The sequence below is a fragment of the Gigantopelta aegis genome, chromosome 4 (genome assembly GCF_016097555.1).
Source record: "Gigantopelta aegis isolate Gae_Host chromosome 4, Gae_host_genome, whole genome shotgun sequence".
Classification (NCBI taxonomy): Eukaryota; Metazoa; Mollusca; class Gastropoda; order Neomphalida; family Peltospiridae; genus Gigantopelta; species Gigantopelta aegis.
The window spans coordinates 107,459,556-107,486,193 of NC_054702.1; the positions used below are offsets into that span (position 1 = coordinate 107,459,556).

Sequence of the window (26,638 nt, forward strand, 5' to 3'; positions counted from 1 at the left end):
AAATATTTATCTTATATCTCATCACCACACTTAAAACGCTCACTAACCAGATTACGATTATCCTCTCATAGTCTATTATGCGAAACGGGTCGATATCATAATATACCTTTTGATCAGAGATTTTGTATATTATGTAATATGAAAGTTATAGAAGATGAATATCACTTTGTGTTAGTTTGCCCAATGTATAGGGATTTAAGACAACAGTATTTAAATAAGATTTACAATAGATGGCCAAATATCCAAAAGTTTTATAGGCTAATGTCTTGTGATACCCCTAAAATGGTTATTAATTTAGCAAAATATGTACATCTTGCTACGCAGAGACGCCAGTTATTGTTATAATTGGTTTCTTATCTGTTCCTCACAGCTTTACACTTTCATGTATTTTCTTCAACTAGCCTTCTTACTTACTGAGTCACTGACTCTACATTTAATTTGTATTTTTCATTGTAAGTTTGCTATAAGTGTTATGTAATACTTTATGCAATAAACATGTTCAGTGGTAAAGCGCTCACTTGATGCGCGGTTGCTTTGGGATCCATCCCCTTTCTGCTAATGGAAAAATGTAGCGGGTTTCCTCTGATGACTAAGTGTCAGAATTACCCAAATGTAATGTTTGACATCCAATAGCCGATGATTAATTACTCAATGTGTTCTTTGGAATCGATCCCCGTTCGTGGGCCCATTGTGCTGTTTCTCCTTACAGGCAGTGCACCACGACTTGTATATCCAGCGCTGTGGTTTGTGTTATACTGTTTATGGGATAGTGCACATAAAAGATCCCTTGCTACTATTGGAAAAGAATTAGCAGGTTTCCTCTAAGACTATATGCCAAAAATACCAAATGTTTGATATGCAATAGCCGATGATTAATAAATCAATCTGCTCTAGTAGTGTCGTTAAACAAAACAAACAAACTTTTTCTGTATGCAACTCGAGTAAACGTACCTCTCTCCTCAAGCACAAACATGGAACCCAACAGTAGGTCAGAATGACAAACTTCACAAATTTGTTTTTGTACGTGCCAAGAAAGCTTCCCACATTTGGTTGGAATTGGTCAAGTAGTTTTAGGCACACACACAGATAGAGAGAGCAGGCTCGTGTGCGGAGAAAAGAGTTGGGGGGGTCGAAACTGCTAAAAGTGAATTTTCGATTCTAATATATATGCCGGCGGAGCTTGACCAGACTACCCCAAGAAACTTTGTAAGCTATAATCTAGGTCCCCACCCTGAACACTAATGTACACGCACACACTGCCTCGTAACATTGTTACCAACTAGGAAATTTAAGCGAAAAACACACATACAAAAGCTGATATAGCTGCTTTAGGAGCACAGCTAGTATACCCAGTGCAGATAGTCCCTGATAAGATGTTTTTTAGTGCTATATCTAATATTTAAAAAGAAAGACAGACTCATTGGTGTGCACAGGCAGTTTTAGGTCATTCATTGTTTGGACTAAGAGCGGTTTGCACGATTATATGTTTTTGTGGGATGAATTGTTGAAGACGCTAAGCGTTCACTGGTGTCTGACTGCAACGATCCCAGATCTACCACGCATCAGCCGAGTGTTGTACCACTGAGCTCCATTCCACTCCCGATAATGAACACGGCTATCGGCATTACTGACACTTTTTGCGCTATTTATGTAAACTGGATATCAGTCCTTTCACTGCTAAACATATTTATTGAGTCATAAAGACGAGGTTTAACTGTATGGGGTGTTAGTAATTAATTTTAGATATTTTATCACGCGTATAAGAATGGGCCTTTGTTGCAGAATTACACTAGTAAGTACCGAAATTGTTGTAGATACTAAATTAATTATTTTTAAGTTTAGTTTCTAAATATTAAGGAAGTAATAACTACTAAAATGTAGTTAGGTCTGTGCACTTCTCTAGTTACACTGATTTTCGTGTTTTAGAAATTAAATTTTTTTTTTTTTTAAATAAAAAATTGCCTAAAACAGGCTTGGGTGGGGATTGGAAATCCCCATTACTCCAAAAGTAGGAATCGGATTAATTCAATATTTTGATACCTTTTTTTTTTGTAGATAGGCAGTTGAAATTAAATCTGCAATTTCAAGATTATTTCATGAGTCAGATTCACAAAAACTGCCGTACAAACAGAAATTATACACAATTCGCGATAGAGGTCAATACACATCACCTATACAAACATTTTTTTTTTACAATCAATCCCCTCAAAGTACCCAACTACCTACAAAATTTCAATTAAGTCGGCCCAGAACTTTTCTTACAAGATGACTCAACAGAGGCGACAATAGTAATAATAATAATAATAATAATAATAATAATAATAATAAATATCCCAGCAAAAACAATACGTTCCCAGCCGAAAAGGCTTGGGGAACACAATAATAAATAAAATTAATAAAACCCTGTTCAAATATCCTCTATGTCCAGCACCCTCTTTTTCACTAAGCCCTGGATATGCGCCATCAGGCAGACAGAAGGACGGAGACAAAAGCTGTTGTCCCATCAACCGACCGGCGGGTGGACCGGTAGGACACTAATAACATGGGGTAGGCTTATTATGGGCTACATTCTTGTGAACTATCGGGATGTAAGATAACGAAAATATCAAATTCATATTTAGATCGGGAGGTGTGTGGGTGGGGTGTTGATGCGGTGGGGTAGGGGGAGTCGTGTGGTCCAACGCATATTCCGGACGCTCCAGTTTGAGATATGTTGCGTTGTAGGGCACTGCCCCCTTCCCTTGTCTCTGATATCATGACAGAGAAAGCTTGTGGTATTGACTAGCGTTGCGTAACTTTAGAGGTATAGTGGTTACCTATAAACGACCCGTAATGTCCGAACCAAAATGTTAACAACTACGATAAATTTCTCTCCTACCTTTAGTTACCGTTAGATTTTTATCGACATTTTGTCTAGACAGAAATCTTGCAAACCCCCATTACAATGACACATATCCCACATATAGGTCATCAAGATAAACGTCTCCGACACGATATTTATTATTGTGATGTTTATTGTTTATCCATTGGATCGAAATTTCCATTTGCAATCAGGATTTAATAAAATCAGACATATGTGATTTATTTTTTAAGAGCCTCAACACGTACAACAACATATTTTAATACATTTTAGACTGAAATATTAACTACAATACCTTTGGTAACCTTTCCAGGATTGTGTGTGGGTTGCGTTATATGCATTTAATGATTAGTAATATTTATGCCATTAAAGTTTTTTTTTTGTTGTTGTTGGGGGGGGGGGGGGGGGGGGGGGGGGGGGTTGGGGGGTATTTATTTATTTAATTGTCATTACTTATTTTAAGGCTTTCATTTATTTGCTTTTTTTAAATTATTATTTCCTTTAGTATTTTTGTTTAAATATTATTATTACAGGCCATTAGTTACATGTATTTCAAAGGTTTTTCTTTTTATCTTTTTTAATTATCATTGCAGGTCATTATTTTAAGGGGTTTATTTATTTATTTATTTTTCATTTTTACTCCTTTTTTTTTTTAAATTGATTTGATTTGTTTAGTTATAATTACTGGTCATTAGTTATTTTAAGGTGGGGTTTTTTTTATTATTGTTATTATAAATATTTTTTAATTAACCTGCACAACTCCACAACCTAAAAAATCTTTGATCATAATAACTGTTGTAATTAATGCACAACTGTGACTTTGTGACAACTGCTACTTGTGATAACTGCCTTGTACCCGTGTGCACATTGGCTACTAGGTGTTAAACACGGTTAAGCACACTAAATTACGAATAATGCACATTAATTGAACAAGAAAACAACAAGAAACAAGTAAATGCATGATCTCTTGCCATTCCGTTCCATCCCCTCTGTCTCCCCCCCCCCCCCCCCCGCGTTGCGTATATGTGTATAAGCGTGCGTGTGTGTGTGTGTGTGTGTATGTGTGTGTGTGTGTGTGTGTGTCCCTGTCTCTCTGTCTCTCTCTCGTGAAAATTCGAGATTTTGTACGTAACTGAAAATTGGATTAATGCAGGATTATTATTTGGACAAAGTGTCTCTACGTAAAACGTAACTCGGGAGGTTTTCTTTATACAGCAAGGGTTTATATTCGTTGGTACATCTCATATTTCGCCACAAAATAATTAATTTCACGATTTTATCCATTCCGCTCGAAAACTGCGGAATCTGCACGCTTGTTTTGTGCATTAGACTAAATAAATGTCAAAATGTTAAAAAAAAAACGGACCGTAGATGTTTACCACATACTATAGTCCATCCTACAATGAACGCTATTAACGTTAGCGAACGTTAGATCTATTTATTTCTGAGCCGATCGATTTGTAAATTGCACACAAAAATAGTGTTTGGTTTGTTTGGGGTTGCTTGTTTGTTTGTTTTTTGGGGTTTTTTTTTTTTTTTTGGGGGGGGGGGGGGAGGTGTGGGGTGTTTTTTTGTTGTTGAGTTTTTTTTCGGGGGGGGGGGGGGGGGGGGTATTATTTCTAAAACACTTTTACTTTTCTTCTTACGTTAAACCAAACTGAATTTGTTTTATAGAACGATGGGACGGACTATGTCACCTATATTGACTTCACTGATATCGCCTAGGGCAAATAGCATGTAATTTTGTGCCGGCTGCCATTTTTATGGAATACACTCCAAGGGGTGTGTGAAAGGATATGACTTATATTAGTCTATAAGTCCGTCCCATCATTTTATAAAAATGTGGGGTGATTTTTTTGATTTTTTAAAAAATAATTTCGGTTTGGTTTGACATAAGAAAAAAAGTAAAAGTGTTTTGGAAATAATAAAAAAAATGACAAAAATAATCGGTTTAGAAATAAATAAAACTGTAATACATAGTTTAAAAAACGACGCTTAGGTCTCACTACACATATGTCATCTGCCATTGAAACCCATGTTAAATTGCCCAACTTCAAATGAAGATTGCCAATAGAACGGGTTCTCGTTGGCACTAACAAAATACACCATTGCGAACATATATTATAAAAGCACTTATTTTCACTCCAAAATTGAGAACATTTCCGTCTCAATTTTTTGCTATATGACCGCATCTGGCTGTCGTACCGATCCGAACAGGTGGTTCATTAACCGATTCACTCTGGCTGTCTCTTGCGCTATACACCCATGTCCCAAAAGGTCAACAGTGGCGGATCCAGAAAATCCATTGGGGGTGGGGTGGGGTGGGGGGGGGGGGGCAGTGACATGAAATGGAATGTCAAGGGAACTTTGGGGGAGATTTGGAGGGGGATTGTAAAAAAAAAAATGAAATTAATATATAATAAAATTATAACTATGCTTCCATAGTGTTGTTATTGCAAGTATTTTTTTGTGAGTTAATTATATTTAATTTATTACTTATGCAGTACATGAAAACATTTTGATGTTTTGATTTATTGTATAAATTTGATCGCCCGTTACCAACATCGTCCTGTGTGTGCTCACTGCAATCCAAGATGGCGGATATTTGTTTACATTTTCAATGATTTGTTATTATGAATACATTTGTTGTGGCCCTGACCCATCTGTTGTTAGGGAATCACATAAAAATAACCCCTTATAACCACACCTTTATTATTAACGGATGTAGAACAAAATGTCGGTGGAAAGTATGTCAAGTCAAAATGTTAACTATTAAAGTGGTACCCAGGTCAAAATGTCACTTTCACTTTATACTTAATGTAGAGACTGCATAGGAAGACTGGTAGTGCCACACACTGCCACCAGTCCATTGCAGTATTTCTTTGGTTGAAAACCACATGTTCGTTGGCGATAAGTTACAAGTTATACAACATTTATCTGTAGTACTACAAATACATTGAAATAAATTTGTACAAAACTCATTTTAATTAATTGCTATTTTAATTAATTGCTATTTTTTATTTTATTCAGTGTGAAAGTCAGAAATTAAGGAGACCACCATTAGTTATTGAAAAACTGTGGTGTTGTCATCGTGACGTCTATTTTGTGATATAATTGTTGTTAATCCATTGCTGATTGACTAGAACACAAAATTAAGATGTTTAGAATTATTAAATAACTTTGATGGCATGTTACACATCTCCCTGTTGGTGCATTTTTTGTGGGTCCAAAATGGCAGACATTTGTTTATGTTTTAATTAAGTACTAAATTTCAAATAACATCCAAAAATTACCTATTTTAACAAAACTTGTTGGGTCAGCATACATCATACATATTATTTCAATATAAGCTAATGCATAAGCTATAAACATCTGCAGTTGACCTCATCTGTATAAGTATATTAAAATGTTGGTAATATCAGTAACTGTATTTTTTAACTGGACCATATACATAATATAATGTATATTATCAGGAGTGGATCCATGATTTTTAGGGAAGGTTGCAAGCTTTAAAAAGGATAGCTATAGTATACTCATAGTGTAGATGCAATGTAGAAAAAGAGCACCAAACAAAGTCAAAATTACAGTAACTTGCATTACATAATAAACTTCTGCAAAAACATCCAGCTAACTAAGATATTACATAACCCCACTAATTTTATTATTTTTACATTGTATGTATTTATCTGTTAAAGACTAAACAGTGGATTTTCCGGGCATTTTAAAATGGGTTGAGGGGTACACCCCCTAAAACCTTTCACTTAGATCTGTGGTTGATTATTATATATGTATTATGCTATATAATGTCAAAGGACTTTGATTTAATTAATTTAGAAAACTTATTAAAAGGGATATACTGAAACAGAATTCATGTAACACATACTTGAGGCAAGTGAATGGTCCTTTTTTGGCATTGAAAAAACATTTGGGACTATTTTAATGACAATTTAGTGGAAATATTTATAGGGTAAATGCTAATAAAGGTATTAAAACCCAAAATAAGGCTTAAATATAAAAACATGTCACTGTGCCAATTTATTTAGGTCTTCTGACAATGTTTTGCTAAACGGAGTTATTTCCCCTTAATGGAAAATGTCCATTTACGGGGGTTGGGATAATTAAAACAAAAATGTTGTTGTTGAAAATAGTTCTTTAAAATGTATTCCATCAGTACAGCAAAACAATTGTTATCATTCTTGTCATATTTAGAAAGTGTCCGTGGTCCTTATCATTATAAAGTAAAATGGCAGACCCCAAAAAACTGCAGTCTCATATGTGGAATCTGTGTCATTGTAATGTTTTTTTCACAAGTTGTGTCTGGACAAAATTTGGGGGAAATGTAACGGTACCGGTAATTAAAAGTAGGAGAGTAATTTATCGTAAAGTCCGAACCAAATTGTTAACAACTACAATAAATAACTCTCCTACCTTTAATTACAATTACATTTCCATCAATGTTGTCCAGACACAGTTGTAAAACAACCATTATAGTGACACAGAATCCACATATGAGACTGTAACGATGTCACCAGTATCGACTTCGCTGAGATCGCATAGGCCAAAATACATGCAGTTTTCGGCCGTCTGCCATTTTGGGTTTTTTTGGAATACTCTTCAAGAGGGGTGAAAGCCTCCAAAGTATGTGACATAATTAATATAAAATCAATGTTCTCTTGTGGTAGTTTTAATTTTAAACAAATTTAAAAAAAAAAAATTAATATGTCATCACGTTTGCTTTTATATCGTAATATTTTATGACACATAGAAAGTCAAAATGGCAGCCGGCACAAAATTACATGATTTTTGCTCCATGCGATCTCAGCGAAGTCGATGTAAATGACATAGTTGTCATCTAGTATGTAGAATCTGTGTCATTGTAATGGGTTTTTCAAGATTTTTGTCTGGACAAAATGTGGATAAAATCTAAAGAAAAATAAAGGTAGGAGAGCAGTTTGTTGTAGTTGTTAACAATTTGGTTCAGACTTAAGTTTAGACCGTTACGTAATATTTGAAAGTTTTTTGGGTGCTTTTTTATTACATAGGCCAACCTTTATGATCTTCACATCTTTTAAAAGAAATATATATATATATTGGCAAATATACTTATATATGTTTACTTAAACTCTAGACGTATACTTACGTGTTTCATTCTCTACACATTTTGTTCTACGAGGATATATCCGTAACTGCATATTTCTCTGACGTCACTTTATTCAATAGGGAATCCACAATAGCTATTTATAAACAAGAATCGTCATGACGTCACATCTTTTCGTTTCTTATTTACGTGTTTCAGAGACTCCTTTAGAGTTTGGGTTAAGGTTACAACACTGTTAACTCTCGATCGTGTTGCTGGTGACTATAAACAAAACATATATTGTGTTATGTTAAAGGTAGCCCTACCGGGGCACGACTTGTTTATCAAAAGCTGTGGTATGTAGTAGGGTCTGCACGAGTACTCGGAGCACGAGTCGAGTCTAGCAAGATTCGACTTCCGAGTCCGTTCTACAGGACTCAGTACCCGTGCAAGGAAGAGTACTTTAACTTCATTTTGCCATATGCTTGCCGCCTGTTACATTATAAGGCTATGAGACATGGAGAGAAAACAAAAGCCGGATGTTTGGAATGAATGAATGAATGAATGAATGAATGAATGAATGAATGAATGAATGAATGAAATGAATGAATAATGAATGAATGAATGAATGAAATGTTTAACGACACTCCAGCACAAAAATACACATCGGCTATTGGGTGTCATAAAATGGTAAGTATCAGGGGCGTAGCGTGATCTGGACCGGGGGGGGGGGGGGGGGGGGGGGGGGTTCGAATATGAACCAAGTGGACCTTTTTCTATTTTGTTTTTGCACCACCAGAAACTCCATATGTATAAACCTGTATGTTTTCGTTCTGAAAGCGGACCATTAGCCTACGCCCCTGAGTATATGGAAGCCAAATGTGTGGAATGCAATATAATGGCATGATTTGGTATCCATATTCAGCGCTGGAATTAAGATGCATAATGCTATTGCACTTTATTCCTTAGTCTCATTATTATCTAGTGTACTGTTACTGTTACTTTATTAACGTGCCTATATCCAAAAGAGGTTCAGGCTGATTCGTAATATTTCAAATATAACGCCAATTTTAGACGGGCGGTCTAAGAAAAGAAAAAATCTAAATAATTTAAATTAATTAAATTATTAGGCCTAGGAGGATTACGCGGAAAGGGTTGGGCCTTCAGCCACGGAAACATTATAGATTTATTTGAGGGTTAGGACGGTCCCATCGAAGACTTCAGTGTGGAGGATGGTGTGTGTGCGTGTGTGTGTGTGTGTGTGTGTGTGTGTGTGTGTGTGTGTGGAAAACGCCCACCCCTAACGAAAATGAATGAAACGAATAAATATGCCTTTAGTATAAAACAAATGCACTCTGTCAAGACCTGTGAGAAAAACGTCAGTAAATTTTGAAAATGCTATTTAACTTCTTGCCTCCTTAATGGCGCTGTAGGTAGTAAAATGTTAAACAGCATCTCAACCGATCAAAGTTCGAAGTGCGCCTAACTTTAAAGAGCGTAAAAGATATTGTCATGCCTGTCATTGGTCAGATCTGTGAAAGAACCTGTTGTCATAAGTGGGGTTTTTGGGAGGGGGGGGGGGGGGGGGGGGTTGGGGGGGGGGGGTCATGGGGCCAGTAAATATATTCATCATATTAATTTATATTGGTATCAGGTACTATTAAATGCATTTGAAACATGTGCAGAGTGCTAAAATCTCGGTATGGAACTGGGTAGTCTAGGGCGCTTTCTAGTATATCTCAGATTAGCATTATATCGTCATATTTGTTTCTGATTTAAAGATTGATGGAAATGATGCATGTAGCAGCTTTAGCCACAGTTGCTATTGTCGTCTATGGGGTTTGATTTGGTGCTATAGACTTTAAAATAAGATGGTCAGCTTCTGCTTTTGCATGTGTACCTTTTCAATCTGTAACTTAGCACATTCATGGAACATTATCTGTTTGACCAGCACATCGAGCCATTTGTTATCAGTTTATTATAGATGGACTAGCTTGGCATCCCCAAAAAGCAAAGAAAGCATATCCAAATTTGTGTAGGAAAATACTGAAGTTGAAATTGTCAAACTAATCAAACATTGTTATACAATAGCAATTAAGACAACATATAAACTTGAACAAAAATGAAACCCTGATATATTTTAATACAAAACAGGGGTGTATGTTAAACTTTTAGATGTATGCGGCTCCTGCTTTAGTTCACTGTGAAAAGGAAAATATTGCATCTCGTTTGTTTTTAATTACATATGCAAATAGATGACATTTGCCATTAACGTATTGACCCATAATGCATCAAAACGCACCATATTTTCATAAATAATGGGATAGCTAGAAAATAGATGTATAAAACTGATTATGCGGTATAGACCAGGGATATATGAATTCATCTACTGTTTCAGGTTTGGGATAACAAGCTGACTCACAAAATTAAAGAAAAATGTGGATCATGTATTACAAGGAAACAAATATATACACTAATACTGTCACGTTTTAATGTGGGTCAGTATATAAATAAATTCATAATGCTGAATTCTGGCATTGTAACATATTAATAACAGTGCTAATAAAAAACAATATCTACTCTATTTGGTACGTCATTAATGTTTATGGCTGATGTTATTGCATTGAATTGTTATTCTGCATCTTATACTTTATTTAGTCAATTTTGTTTTGCAAAACAACAAATATTGGTCATTGTCAAGTTCTTTAAAATATGTATTATAGCTTAATGTGACCCGAATATTGAGGAATTTTTCCCAACCTAAGTTCATATTATTAACTTTACTATTAAGCATATGCATGATTCATACCAGATTCTGAGTAAAAAAGATTAATTATATTACTTTATTAACAAAAACCTGGTGGAAAACCCTCCTAAATTCCTACTATATGTACAACATTACTTAAAATGTCTTTAAATATACATTATAACAACACTTAAAGCATTTTGTGCCTGAAGCGGCAATTCATTTAATCTTAAATAATTTGAGGGTGCTGAAGAAATGTTGCCAGCTCATATCAAGATATTTCCATTGCACTACAACGTTATGACAGGTTGGTTCCAAGACTGTGTTAAATGAAACGGAGAAAACACAGCTCTAACAGTTACTTTTATGTCATATTCTGTGGAACGCACAATTATTTAAACAAAATGCCATAAAATTATCTGTTAATCTAGTGTTTTTTAATACATTGATCGTTTCTATGTTTATGCTAATTTTATGTAAAATTTACTACTTAAAACATTGCAGAGTAATCATATTAATCATGTCATATAGAAAACATAGGAATAGCCACTAATATTGTGAATGTATTCCAGTTAGAAGCCAAGATATGGCATTTCCTATTTTAGTTGGTTCATGGTGGACATCTTGAATTTCATTATAATATTTCATAGATCCAGGTTAAAAGGTATATCAATCTAACGAAACATAGATTTATATATTTATAAGTAACAATACCACCTAGACAGCTAGAAGCTGAACTAATAATGTTTTGTGGAATTTCGTTACAGTTAGTTGGTTATATTGGCAGCCATGTTGAATTTATTTTATATGTATGTATAATATTGAACTAAAACACTTCAAAGGTACCATATATCAATTCTTAGACATATAAAACATAGAAAGAACTATTAATATTATGAATATGTATTCAGTTAGAAGCCAAGACATTAAATTTCATGTTTTAGTATATAATGTGGTGGCCATCTTGAATTTGTAAGGATAAATAATGGAAGCATCAGCTGGTAACATATTTTTTTTATATCAGCATCCTCAAATTGTGAAAGATCAATTGAGTTGCTAAAATGCTTTGGGAAGTTTCTTTTTTACAAAATATGGACTAATTTAATATTGATTACGTCAGTGCTCACTATCCTAGCTTTAAAGCCAAATTACTATCACTAATTATATATTTTTACATTTTTAATATGTTATTCCTGACTAAATTATGAACAGACACTGTTAATTTCATTACTTTTGCAATTTGTGATGGGTATACGATATATTTTGGCATAGATTGCCTGGACTACTAGTGTACATGTAAGTGTCGGGTACTCGGGTCCGGGTGAGTTTGATTCTCGAGTACAGTACTCGATAATCAAACTCACCCGGACCCGAGTACAGTACTCGATAATCAAACTCACCCGGACCCGAGTACAGTACTCGATAATCAAACTCACCCGGACCCGAGTACAGTACTCGATAATCAAACTCACCCGGACCCGAGTACAGTACTCGATAATCAAACTCACCCGGACCCGATTACAGTACTCGATAATCAAACTCACCCGGACCCGAGTACAGTACTCGATAATCAAACTCACCCGGACTCGAGTACAGTACTCGATAATCAAACTCACCCGGACCCGAGTACAGTACTCGATAATCAAACTCACCCGGACCCGAGTACAGTACTCGATAATCAAACTCACCCGGACTCGAGTACAGTACTCGATAATCAAACTCACCCGGACCCGAGTACAGTACTCGATAATCAAACTCACCCGGACTCGAGTACAGTACTCGATAATCAAACTCACCCGGACCCGAGTACAGTACTCGATAATCAAACTCACCCGGACCCGAGTACAGTACTCGATAATCAAACTCACCCGGACCCGAGTACAGTACTCGATAATCAAACTCACCCGGACTCGAGTACAGTACTCGATAATCAAACTCACCCGGACCCGAGTAACCTAGTCGAGTCCAATATTTTGGACTCGTGGAGGTCCTAGTGTGTAGGCCCAAAGCGTTACGAAACGTGGTATGTGCTATTCTGTTTTTGGGATGGTGTATATAGAGACCAAAATATTCCTTAACTATCCACAAGTAACCATGAACCGGCCTATTAACGAGAAATGGTTTCTGCGCACGCACACTGCAATGTACGATCGATTTGATGAAATAGTGTTTTACGTTGTTCACTTTATTTATTATTCAACCAACAAATGTTAAGATCCATGCCATTTTCTGGTGTGAAGAGATCAAATGTATATCGTAGTCTAATGTTGACATTCTTCAGCTACTTCAGCTACGCGTGTCACGTGACGTCACCAAAACGTTTATGCAATGAATCTGCGAAGCAGACGAGACTTTGCAATGGCAGCGGCGTGAAACTATTGTGTATTTATTTGTTTACTATTACACGCCATTTAATATAGTGCGCACAGTGCAAAATGGTGTTCATGTGTACATTTCCCTGTGTTTACAAATATTTTGAATGTCTTCTTGTCTTTTCCTCATTTGTGCACTTTGTTTTTCGGAAGGTTTTCTTAATTCAACAAAAGTATTTGGATGTCAGGGTTCAATCGTAGGCCTATGCAGAATTCTTTAAAACGACCCAAACGTGAATATACCGGTTTACGGGGTAGCCCGGTTGACGGTTTTTCACGATACTAATGGAAGCATATGCCAGAATTACCAAATGTTTGACATCCAATAGCTAATGATTAATAAATTAATGTGCTCCAGTTAAACAAAACGAACTTATTAACGATGCATCCCACCAGACATTTATTAATTTTTATTTTAAAATATAAATATTATACTTTGAACTACTTGCAAAAATTACAATAAAATACAATGAATATTATCGAGTGAACTTTACAAAGATTATCTATGCGAGATTTATTAATTTTTAAATTAAAAAAGACAGAATAATAAGCGATACGTGATACATTTAACTATGACAAAACACCTTTATGTAGTGTTTCAAAATAACGTGAAATTATGAAGTAGGCCCAAAAGCCTGTAACAGTCGTAGGGCCTGCGCATCCGGACCTTCCTTTGACAACCGAAATCAAGCGTGCTAACCATGATTTATTAGAGGTCACTGGCGATCTCGTGCGTTCTAACAAAATAACACAAAGAAGTAGTTTCTAAAATAGTATCTGTTTTGATGTACAAGGTTGAAACCATTATAAGTAACCATCACTATCATCCATCAAACTGCAGAATGGAAACCGGCCTATAGTATACAAAGGGTAATATCAGAAATTGTGATCTTCCTAAAAAAAATAATTCTCTGATCAGTTGTCTGTCCTGATACAGATCTAGCAGCACACTATCCGTTCTAATTTACAGACTTTAGGTCTCACTACACAGATGTCGTCTGCCATTAAAACCCATGTTAAATTGCCCAACATTATCTGGGTGTAACCCCACGAAATCAAATCTGACATCTACCACATGCAACTTTGTAATCACCATTAACATCTTAAATATAAATAATACAACTCCTCAACCTTAAATAAATCACAAAAAGGGGTGGGTGTGAAAATGCTAATTTTAAATATAACAGGAGGTATCTTTGCCCAGCCTAATTCTGCATAATGGTCCTGGCCCTAAGGTGTCATCTGCCATTGAAACTCATGTTAAATTGCCCAACTTCAAATGAAGATTGCCAGTAGAACGGGTTCTCGTTGGCACTAACAACATACACCATTGCGAACATACATTATATAAGCATTTATTTTCACTCCAAAATTGAGAATATTTCCGTCTCAGTTTTTTGCTATATGACCGCATCTGGCTGTAATACCGGTCCGAACAGGTGGTTCATTAGCCGATTCACTCCGGCTGTCTCTTACGCTATACACTCATGTCCCAAAAGGTCAATGCACAATATTACAAAATAGCATGGGCAAAATACAGCCAGAAGGCTTACCATTAAACATACATATTGTTTTAATTCTTCACCATTTCCTAGAAGTGAATATGTGAACTACAACTTGTGTCACAATTAGGAACTATAGTGCACCGTGATTAATGAACTTTCACCCGGAAGTCATCTGTGTAGTGAGACTTTAGCCTAAACACATCACTGACGTAGGAAGCGGGGTGGGGGTGGGGGCAAGGGGGCGGTATGTGCCCCCGCCACTTTGTAGCAGCAGCGATGGTATTTATATACTTATACATTAATTTATATGTGTGTGTGCCCCCCCCCCCCCCCCCCCCAAACACACACACTTTCTGCCACCTTCCTACGCCCGTGGACATGCAGCCCACTTCCCAGTTTCTAGTATCAGGGGGCAGCAGAATGCGCTAGTAGGCGGTAAAGTTGCCGCCCAGTCCTTTTTCTTAAACGAGGCTCTGGTATGCAATTAAAATGTAGACTCAATTATTAATACAGTGTATGCCTTTTCTTTCTTCGTGGACATTTCCTAGAATGTGCGTCAGATGAACCATTTTCTTACAAACAGCAGCGGGATTTAGTTCAGTCGGTTGAGTGCTCGCTTGAGGCGCTTGCGTCAGGATAGAACCACCTTGGTGGATCCATTCAACTGATTGGGGTTTTTTCGTTTCAAGTAATGCACCACAACTGGTCAGAGGACGTGGTATGTGTTTTCTTTTCTGTGGGAAAGTGCATATAAAAGATAGGAAAAATGTAGCGTGTTTCATCTGATGACTACGAGTCAGAATTACCAAATGTTTGACATCCAATAACTGATAATTAATTAATCAATGTGCTCTTGTGGTGTTGTTAAACAAAACAAACTTCTTTTTATACAAATAGTCCAGATTTTTCTAATAGGTTTCATAACACCACTTTAATAGCTGGTTTGCGTCAACAGCACGCATATCATAATTTCAGAAAACCGTTTTAAATATAGCGCAAAAAGACAGAATTAAGCTTCTGCTTTATTTCATTTAAAAGCCTTTATTTTCTTCATTTCTTCTTCGCCGAACTGCCTGAAAGTGGAACTATTTTGTCGTTCCCGTCAACTCTCTTTTGGTCTGTGCTTCAAAATTTAATTTATTTATTAAAGTCCCCTCCCCCATTTTGATTTAAATTTCTAAATTGTCCATTAGTATTCTGTCCCAGATCAGACCACTGGCTATCCAGAGACCTGGCCCGTGACAGACATGCCCGAAACCTTTGTGACATGGGGGCATGTTAAAGACAGTCTCTCTCTGAGCCTTAATGTGATTAAAATGAAAGAACTCTTCAACTGCAAACGTGTCTTTACTCTTAAAAACTGTGAATTTATTAACATTATAAATAGCAACATTTCCTCGTGAAAACCTATTACATTTTGCTTGATTTTTTGTTATTGAATTTTTAAATTTTGTATCTATTTATGTTCATATATATGCTATTTGTTTGTTTGTTATATGTATACACTCCTCTGATGCTACCGGTTGGTCGTCCTGAGCGAAATAAATATATACAACTTCACATGTGATGTTTCCGCTTCCTATTTATTGCACGAGTTTATTTTGCGCAAGAATATACACCACGAGACATGTGTGATACAAGATAATTGTATCACATGGTTTGAAAATATCTTTATCACTATATGTTCTGATCTGTTCTGCTGGACACTTCCTAAGGCAAAGGGTCGTGAATTGTGTCAGATCTATGAAGTGGTGAAGGAAGAAGGAAATGTTTTATTTAACGACGTACTCAACACATTTTATTTACGGTTATATGGCGTCAGACATATGGTTAAGGACCACATAGATATTGAGAGAGGAAACCCGCTGTCGGCACTTCATGGGCTACTCTTTTCGATTAGCAGCAAGGGATCTTTTATATGCATCATCCCACAGCCAGGATAGTACATACCACGGCCTTTGTTACACCAGTCGTGGAGCACTAGCGGGAACGAGAAATAGCCCAATGGGTCCATCGACAGGGATCGGTCCTAGACCGCGCATCAAGCGAACGCTTTACCACTGGGCTACGTCCCGCCCTCTATGAAGTAAAATTATAACAGAAGGTTGATAAAGGAAAATGTCCATGTGATTATTATGTCTTGATACCAATCGAAACTGGATAGCATATTGCATTTAAAACCACTGGTATGCAAGTCCCGTCTCCTTTGGGAATACTCATAAGATCCTGGATGTAACTTTTTTGTTGTTGATTCAAGCTGTTTGTGTTACTCAAAATGTCCAATGCAAATGAAATACCTGTAGTTTAGTTTTGTATAGAGTTGTGCCTATTGTATTTAACGTCTGAATTTACCGATGTCCAAAAAATATTATACATAACGCCATATTTATTGGTATGACTAAAGCTTCAATGTACACTGTGTGTATTGCGCCTTCCATGCTCGTTCGTTCAAAACGTCATCTGCCCCTCCCCCCCCCTGCCCCCCCCCCCCCCCCCAAAAAAAAAAATCCTTGGTGTGGCCCTCAATACAACACGGCATACTCAATGTTATGTACGGAACAAGAATGAATTACTTTGGTTTCAAGTTATCTCATGATCATGTTTTCTAATATTTACTTCGGTTTCAAGTTATCTCATGATCATGTTTTGTAATATTTACTTTGGTTTCAAGTTAGCTCATAATCATGTTTTGTAATATTCCTTTAGGAACCGTCCGCAATTCCTATTATTTTACGAATGTACACACCATATGGTTTTTTATATGTTACCCCACCGATTGTTTTACGAAGAATGATTCCCGCGGATGCCCTTACGTCCTTCACCCTTGGTAAACAGTATATACAGACCCTTAGTTTACTCGATGCTTTACTCTCTCTCTCTCTCTCTCTCTCTCTCTCTCTCTCTCTCTCTCTCTCTCTCCATTTAGTTTACTCAATGCTTTACATAGAGGATCTCTGTCTGTCTGTCTGTCTGTCTGTCTGTCTCTCTCTCTCTCTCTCTCTCTCTCTCTCTCTCTCTCTCTCTCTCTCTTAGTTTACTCAATGCTTTACATAGAGGATCTCTCTGTCTCTCTCTCTCTCTCTCTCTCTCTCTCTCTCTCTCTCTCTCTCTCTCTCTCTCTCTCTCTCTCTCTCTCTCTCTTAGTTTACTCAATGCTTTACATAGAGGATCTCTCTGTCTCTCTCTCTCTCTCTCTCTCTCTCTCTCTCTCTCTCTCTCTCTCTCTCTCTCTCTCTCTCTCTCTCTCTCTCTCTCTCTCTCTCTCTCTCTCGCCTATTCATAGGGCGACCTCGTTAGGGTTGTCCAAGGGAAACAACCCACCGTGAATACCAAACCTGCCTGGGACATTAGAATGACCTATTTATAGAGCGACCTCGTTCAGATCGTCCAAGGAAACAACCTTTCGTAAAGACTAACATCTGGTATCATTTGCTGGAAAGCATTTTCGACTGCACGCAGTTTCCAAAATGATTTAACAAGATAACGATTATTAGCAGACGTTATGCTGGCTATCTGCACTCCACAAGACGACTTCAACGTGTAACCCGCTCCATCCCTCCCCCACCGCCCACCCCCACCCCCGCCAAAAAAACATTGGCGTGGCCAGGGTTTTATATTGGGGAGTGGGAGGTGGGAGTAACCACATTGTCTATGAGACATGTTATGTGGCGATAGAAAAAATATATAACTTGGTGAAGAAAAAGAGGTGTAATTGAGATGGGGTGGGGGGGGGGGGGGGGGGTGGGGCATGGCCCCCTTTTGGCTACGCCTGTGAACAAAAATACGCCCAAATAATTTAATTTTCTTTTTTCTTCTTTTTTCTTTTTTCTTTTATTTATTAAAACACTCTGTAATGATGACGACAATAATAAAAATATGTGACACGGCATGTTGAAATTGACAGAAAAACAAACAACAAAACTGGCTGTTATTTTAATGTATGAATACTTTTTATGTACTTTATACTCTTTGCATAATCAACCCTACCCTTAAAGGGCCAGTCCCTAGTTTTTAAACACTAAGGTATGTTTTTTCACCTAGAACCTAGTATCAACACGTACAAATGGACACCAAGTGTGGTTTATTTTACAAACCTGTAACAAATTTGGATATAACAGAGTGAAACAAAAGTCTGTGTGGTTGAAATACCCTTTAAAATAGACTAAAATGCGACTACATATCCGTTACTTCTCAGACGCACGTGCGTTTTTAAAAAATATGAAAAATGCATTTTGTGGTATTAGAAACACCAGGATGACCGGAAACATTTCGGTTGTACGGAAATGGATAATCTAAACAATAAAATATAAGTAATGTTTGAGTTCAGTTATCATAAACGGCTCTAATAGTGAAAACAAAAAATGCCTTAGTGTTTAAAAACTTGGTTAGTCCCTTTACCTTTATTCCCCATCAGGCGCCGAAAACAAGGGAAGGTGCTGAGGCGTACATTCTAATGGCATTTCGACATTTTCCGTTAAGTTACGAAAGTGGTCGGAAACGTTACCATAAAAACGTCGTCTCTGATGTGACGTCAACAATGCTTTGCGTTTTAATATGTTTATTGATGACAAAGCGATACAACGTACATTCTTCTGACTGTTGTTTTAACTTCAGAAATGTGCGAACAGAATCGCTGTTTGTCATTTAATAATCATATTTATGTTAAATGTGTATAAATGTAAAATATCTGTGCATAGATCTAATTATACTACCTATGACGACAGCTAACTACTGTGTTGTTCTGATGCATTGTTTTGACAGGTGTTGAGTGGTTATAACAATAGAGGTAAGTGATTGATTGTTTATTTCTTTGCTTGTTTATCAGGACTGTTGAAGTCAGAATTGGGGTGCACAGGCATTGGCATACAAAGGATTTTATTTTGAGAGGCCACTCGCATTGTTTGCGTGTGTATGGTGTGTGTGACTGAGTAGAGCCATACTCCACCCTAGTTACCACAAGACATATTAATAAGAGTGTACAAGAAATGTTCGCGAGGTTAATTCAGTTCAGTTCAGTTCAGTTTATTGCATTAATTTAATCCTAAGAGCTGCCCTAAAGGGTGTTGGGGGTTCGAAGTCCACTGAAAATTCCAGTGTTTAGCAGATAAACATAACGCATTGACTGTTTTTTAAGTGGGGAACATGTTTACAATTGTCAGCTTAATATTTCTATACGGAAGATTAGCATGTTACTAGTGTACTTCTGAATACTATTAATAGGGTCCACTTTGAAGCATTGCACCTCCTTCCTAGAAAAATCCTTTACCCGCCGCTGCCTGTTTTGATAAAAAAAAAAATCAAAATGCAATATTCCTACCACCCAATAGAGTTGGGCGGTATTGAAATCTGTATTTTTGGGGTGAGTTACCTCGGTATCGGTACGGTATTCGGTCTTGACACGATACACATATCGAGCGCTATTTTCGGTATACTCGGCTTTAAATGCATGGCTGAGTTACGGCTCACCAGCTAATTTCATCTAAATATAATTAAATTCCATACACAAGGCTCTCGTCTGATTTATACCAACCCATTTTCCGTTCGTCAGATGTATTATTAGTGCTTTCCGGGAAATATTTTCCAATACTGAAATTTCGGTATTTTGAAATGTGCTCGGTACGGTAAATCTGTATTGACATAATACCGATACCGAACGGTATATACAGTATACCACCCAGCTCTACCACCCACCCTTCCTACGGGCGTAAGGAGGTGCCAAAACGGGGGGGGGGGGGGGGGGGGGGCGCACGCGCACACACACACACACGTATACATAGCTGCCCCTCACGTTCGAATGAACGTTCGCATTCTTACGCGACATAAGTATCAATGAAGTTTACACAAACAATACTACAGGCGTATTTAAAGCTAAACAAAATAAATTCAGTTATGTATTGTTAAAGTATGCATATAAATTTAATTATAAGATTTGACCTTAATTATTTTTTGGTTCATGCAAGTATGAACCGAAAAAACGATGTGCACACTTTTGTATGACCCTCTACGCGGGCTCATACAATGTGCACATCGTTTTTTTCGGTTGATACTTCCATGAACCAAAAAATAATTGCGGTCAATTCTTAAGTAATTGCGTAAATGTGTTTTTAGACCAATAACGTTAAAGTACCGTTTTGTAATAAACTTAATTTTTCATATGTTACTTTGCTTCTTAACATCTGAAAATCACTGTCCATCCTTAACGGGACATGGGCAACAAATTCCCATTCCAACTTTTCTCAATTTTAACAAATAAACGGAAATATTTCAGTTTATTACAAAACACATGTACATTTTTCAAAAGAGTCGTTTTGTAATTCTAATCTACTCTAACTTAATCTTGGGGCCGAAATATGTACCACCAGACCAAATTTGGCATATTTGTTTCATTAGTTATTCGATCCACAGACAGTGGAAAGTTACCCATATTGTTGTAATTGCGTTAAGTGCATTTTGGAGCAATAGTGTTAAAGTGCCTTTTTGTAATAAACTTCATTTTCGAAATTTCTCTTGTTAAAAATTAACGATGTCGGCGTTTTCGCCCATATAGTTATCAACAATGTTTATATTAGATGTTGTACCTGTTTTGGGGGAAATGCTGCTGCAGAAAGGGAGGATTCCAATGCGTGAATCCTGTGAAATGCCAATTCGATTGTTTTCTAACCCTATCCTGTTTATACTGCTATAGAAAGAGAATGTTTCAATGCGTGAATCCTGTGAAATGCCAATTCGATTGTTTTCTAACTCTATCCTGTTTATACTGCTATAGAAAGGGAGGGTTCCAATGCGTGAATCCAGTGAAATGCCAATTCGATTGTGTTCTAACCCTATCCTGTTTATACTGCTATAGAAAGGGAGGATTCCAATTCGTGAATCCTGTGAAATGCCAGTTCGATTGTTTTCTAACCATATTCTTTCTACATGTGAGTACAGGCTGCAGTGTACTTAATTTTGAAAACTATACATTTCTGACGACCAAACTTTGCCTAAAGTACGCCAGTTTCTTAAAGCTGCCGACAGTCAGGAGCTTTAGTTTAACCATTTTGGAATTAACTCATCATCAAACTTACATATGTGTCTCTAGTACCAGACGTTACAAGGAAACATAACAACATCCTAACATCCCTAACCGAAATCGGTTCACTCGGTTTGATCATTAATGGGATTATATTTTAAAGTTGCAAAAGCCATATTTCACAACTTTATATCAGTGATTGTATTCGTAATCGCCGGGTTGAAAAAAGGTCTGTATTGTTTCTGGAGCATACAATGTCATGTAGCCTATAGAACACTGCAGAACACCGGTTATTGACTCCGGTAGAATAGAAATGAGCTGGCAGTTATATAGGACTTCCATGTCCTTAGAGTAAGCTGTTTCTCGACTGCCACACTAACGACAACGTGCCAGTGTGACGTCCCTTTGACCGTCTCTACTATATTAGTTTTCTTATCTCTTTTTTTCTATCCAGCGACCTATTTATTAATGTTTTGATTAGGACGCAAAAGCGCAAAGCTGGTAATCAGAGTTTTATAGATCTTTGTCTTGTTAATATTGGATTCGGGAGAACGTCAATAGGTTTGTAATTGATCAGTGCAGTGCAATATTAACGTTCGTAGTGTGAGTCAGCTCTTATGGCATAGCTGTGAAATTATTCTTATCGATATCGCATGTCGGTGTGTATTTATGTATGCATGTGTCACCAGCTGAATTGTATATATTGCATATATCTGGTCTCGAGCATGCAGCAGTTTAAGTCTTAGGTACCAGGGTCCCGTTCCACGAAGCGATCTTAGCGCTAAGATCACCTTAAGTGCATATTGCGTAAGGTAGTTATGCACTTACAGTGATCTAAGAGCTACGATCGCTTCACAAAACTCTCTTAGGTTTTCGTAAGCAACATTACATCGTCCTTAAAGGAAAGGTGTAGGCTGGCTCTAATGCCAAATTAAACAAATATGGAGCCTAAAATGAAGAATGATGCAATAAAATGTTTAATATGTTAACGGGTTTAGGATTAATTGACAATATTAACACGGTTTCTATTTTACGCGCATGGATAAAATAACTACGCGAAAAGCCGCGTGCATTGGCTGTGACGTAGCACGTGAACAGCCAGCCAGTAAACAATATGTGAAACCATGTGCTTTTTGATAGATTTGTTTACATTAGCGCTTTGATCAATGGTTTATGTTTGAGCCCGAACGTTCCGAACATGATAGTGAGTCGGACTTCGACATAGGATTATCTTCAGGCGATGAATTGGAAGAAAATGTCGAAAATATTGCGCGATTGGGAAATCGAGATTGGTGTTTGTGTGGCAACTGCAGACCAATGGACACGGTAAAAGAAAGTATCTGTTGTTTAGAAGTAGACCAAATCGGCGACAAAATGCAAACCACCAACTTGCAGTGCATTCTAGAACATTATGATTTCCCGATTATATGTTTGTATCCAGAAGTGCTCAGGACAGCCCTCGTAGCCAGAGCCGACATACGACGCGATGACTACACAGAACCAGTACCAAATAGGTATGTAGCTTACTATGGTCCGTACCACAGGGAACGCCCTTTTTCATACTATACAATTTACTACAAGTTATTTATTTCTGAACCGATTGGTTTGTAAATTTGCACACAAAAATAGTTTAAAAAAAAATTGTTATTTCTAAAAACGCTTTTACCTTCCTTCTTAGGTCAAACCAAACAGCAATTACTGAATTAGCCCCAGTTTTGTTTTAAATTCAAATTTTGGTACATTTCCTTGAAAATTATTAAAATGTGGTCGATTTATGTAATCTTTTATTACTTAAAGACTAAATATGTGCTTTACATACATTTTTTATATACTAATTTATTGTGAAACATCTATATTGACCTTGTAACACCGGAGCCTGGCGATCTCGCCCCGTGTCGATCTCGCCCGGGGCGACTTCGCCAGGACTTATTTTCATCGTTAGGCGAAGTTATCATACATATTAGACTTGCTAGAAGACATATATTACAACATATATTATAGTATATATCTACTGTCATTATCAGCATGTTTTTGTGCCAAAACTACAGGGTTATACCACTTATACTACTAGTTTGTGTTGGGACACGCTGTGGCGAGATCGCCATATTTACTTCCGTGTTGCATGTCTGTTTAGCGAAGTCGCCAGTACATTATAACTCAACAATATTCAAGTTACAAGCTGTTTTATGTTTACTTCATTAAGTAAATACATGTGCAGTAGTCATGTTTTGATTTTCTTGTTGTAAAATGTAATACATTGGTAGTTTACATTTCTGACGATTTCACTTGCAAGCCGGGGCGAGATCGCCAGGATTTTCCAACGGAGCCTGGCGATCTCGCCCCGTGTCGATTTTGTTTTTTCTTGTTTAAGTTTACAGTTTACAGTTTATTATAATAAATACACGTAAAGTACACATTTATGGTTTGTTTCATCATGTAATGTAACATTTTTTAAGTTTACATTTCTTATTATTTAACTTTTTCAGGCTGTGGCGAGATCGTCAGGATTTTCTCAGTGTAGCATTTTTATGTTGGTGAAGTTGTCACACGTTACTACGCAACTATTTGTCATAAGTGCACACTTTGATGTTCAATTTGGTATAATAAATATATGAACAAGACAACATTCATTTATTGTTTTGTTTTTATTGAACAGAACAGAGTGTTTTGTGACAACATAGTTCTTTCGCCGAACCGGCTGCGCGCGACGCGAGCGACGCGAGCGATTATTCTAGAAATCATTGATTTTCATTGCCGCATACTAACTGCACGCGCGCGACGCGACAGATTTATATATCGCGTCGCACGCGTGCGGTTATGATACAGCTTTAGACGTCTTTTAGTACTGCACTGTGAGATCGCCAGATTGCGAGAGTTCAGTGAATTGGGCTCCAGGTTCATACCCAAGTACCAGGCGCAATCCATACCAGAAGGAAAACACCGTTTGACTCGCACCCACACGTCGGCCAGTCCTACCATTATGTATAAGTGGTGCATGTACGTGTACATGTATATTGATCTAAAGCCGTGTACGTGCTATTATTTGTGTACATATGTAAGATCCACATGTTGTTGTCGGTAACACCAGTGGTCAAGGGTTTTCTTTGACACTAATATATGCTCTAAGAAGTCAGCAGTAAAGTGGTGTGTCCATAATACCATGTTTGTTGAAATTTGATTGAGGCATGCGCCGGAGAAGCTACATTCGTACGTCATAGTCCGGCCTTCGTTCAACCTCGGTGGCGTCGTGGTTAGGCCATCGGTCTACAGGCTGATAGGTACTGGCTTCGGATCCCAGTCGAGGCATGGGATTTTTAATCCAGATACCGACTCCAAACCCTGAGTGAGTGCTCCGCAAGGCTCAATGGGTAGGTGTAAACCACTTGCACCGACCATTGATCCATAACTGGTTCAACAAAGGCCATGGTTTGTGCTATCCTGCCTGTGGGAAACACAAATAAAAGATCCCTTGCTGCCTGTCGTAAAAGAGTAGCCTATGTGGCGACAGCGGGTTTCCTCTAAAAAAAGTGTCAGAATGGGCATATGTTTGACGTCCAATAGCCGATAATAAGATAAAAAATCAATGTGCTCTAGTGGCGTCGTTAAATAAAACAAACTTTACTTTACTTTTGTTCAACCAGCCTTGTTTCGTTAAATGTTTGCAAACTTGTATTTGACTGGTATGCGAAATGTTCATTCGGTTTAAAGACGCTCTGTCACGGATGGTTGACCTAATTAATGACCTAACAAAGTATTATCTTAAAATATATACATTTGATTTGTCGCTAAAAGTAATTATTTATTTAGCCATCTACATAATTACCATAACCCACTAATGACTGATATTTTGTAAAAAATAATTGAATTATGTCAACGTCCATAATTCAGGAAAAAATAACGGCTATTTGGAGCGAAGAGGTGTGACATATTATTTTTGTAGTCACGTGATGGGCAACCCCCGAATAACTGCAATTTCAAAACGATTTGACATGCTCGTGTAACGAGAACGCTTGACCGTCCTATGCGACTTAGGGTAAATCGAAAGAAAAACAATGAAAAGAAGTTATAAAAAGATATATAAACATGTACTGAATAAGCTTATACATTAATTTTTTTTAAACGGCGACGATTCGACTAGTTAGGCCTTTGCATGTACAGATACATTTATCGTTTGTTGTTCGCGGAACAATCTATACACCTAAACACCGCATTAATCTTTCAGTTTGTCAAATTTATTATTATATAAAATATGCCATAACCCCATTGCTTGGAATAGCAATTACTACATTTGTAAAGATATTGTGAACTAGACGGTGTTTATATACGAAGTGGGTATATATACGACGGCCGTGTATATGGCCTCCGCTAACGAGGGCTGCCTATTAACACAGAAAAAATGTATATAGGCGGTAAATAAGTATTTGATTGATCCATATTGCCAAACCACTTGGAACAAGAAATAATATATTTTAAATTATTTTGAAGTCTCTACGACGGCCGTGCGTATATACAATTCAAAGGTACTTTACACGGCTGTCGTATATATAGCCTCATCAGTACTTGGTTTTGTCGTACGTTTCAGAATCCTAATAAAAGAGTTCCAATTTTTAAAAATGAAGCTGCTCACAAGTTGTCATGGGATTCCCTCAATCATGGTTCAATTAATAGGTTTTGGGTGCATAAAAGAACATGCAATTATTTTGTTTATAACGAATTAGGGCGATATCCTTTAGCAATTATCAGAAAACTTAGAATTTTTAAATATTGGATAAAGCTTAGTAGTACCAGTAACTGTATCTTAAAAGCTATATATGAGGAAATGTATCAGTACGGAGATACCTGGTTAACGAACATTAAACAAGAACTAGATACGCTTGGGCTAAGTTATATGTGGGACTCGACCAATATCAATTCTAGTTTTTATGTCATAATAAAAGAACGAGTATATGATGTTTTTAAGCAAAATGCCTATAGTACAATAAGGACATCGCCAAAGGGATTGCTATATCAGCACTTATTATTAAATGGATTTACTTTACAAACCTACCTTACAAAACCAATAGAAT

General features: G+C 37.0%; 3 protein-coding genes across 4 annotated transcripts in view; 2 read left to right on the plus strand and 1 right to left on the minus strand.

Moving 5' to 3' along the window:
* The window catches only part of LOC121371693 (probable G-protein coupled receptor CG31760), a 115,963-nt gene extending 107,889 nt beyond the window's left edge, over positions 1–8,074 (minus strand). For both annotated transcript variants that reach the window (XM_041497772.1, XM_041497776.1), the window contains exon 1: positions 8,001–8,074. The gene's annotated coding sequence lies outside the window, so the exon portion shown is untranslated. The remainder of the gene's footprint in view (positions 1–8,000) is intronic.
* Positions 8,075–10,938: 2,864 nt separating this feature from the next.
* Positions 10,939–12,677, plus strand: LOC121370152 (sialidase-like). The gene is made up of 2 exons (XM_041495266.1): positions 10,939–10,990; positions 12,028–12,677. Exons 1-2 carry the CDS (start codon positions 10,939–10,941, stop codon positions 12,675–12,677), a joined length of 702 nt encoding a protein of 233 aa, XP_041351200.1.
* A 9,797-nt stretch (positions 12,678–22,474) lies between these two features.
* LOC121372470 lies at positions 22,475–24,193 on the plus strand. Its single transcript, XM_041498793.1, has 2 exons — positions 22,475–23,086; positions 24,059–24,193. The coding sequence occupies exons 1-2, from the start codon at positions 22,746–22,748 to the stop codon at positions 24,108–24,110; spliced, it is 393 nt and encodes a 130-aa protein (XP_041354727.1). The 5' UTR covers positions 22,475–22,745; the 3' UTR covers positions 24,111–24,193.
* Positions 24,194–26,638: the final 2,445 nt, after the last annotated feature.

Coding starts and splice junctions, on each gene's coding strand:
- LOC121370152 (XM_041495266.1), top strand. CDS start 10,939: ATGTTGCCAGCTCATATCAAGATATTTCCATTGCACTACAACGTTATG. Junction 10,991..12,027: donor GCACTACAACGTTATGACAG/GTTGGTTCCAAG, acceptor TCTCGAGTACAG/TACTCGATAATCAAACTCAC.
- LOC121372470 (XM_041498793.1), top strand. CDS start 22,746: ATGTTTGAGCCCGAACGTTCCGAACATGATAGTGAGTCGGACTTCGAC. Junction 23,087..24,058: donor ACAGAACCAGTACCAAATAG/GTATGTAGCTTA, acceptor TAACTTTTTCAG/GCTGTGGCGAGATCGTCAGG.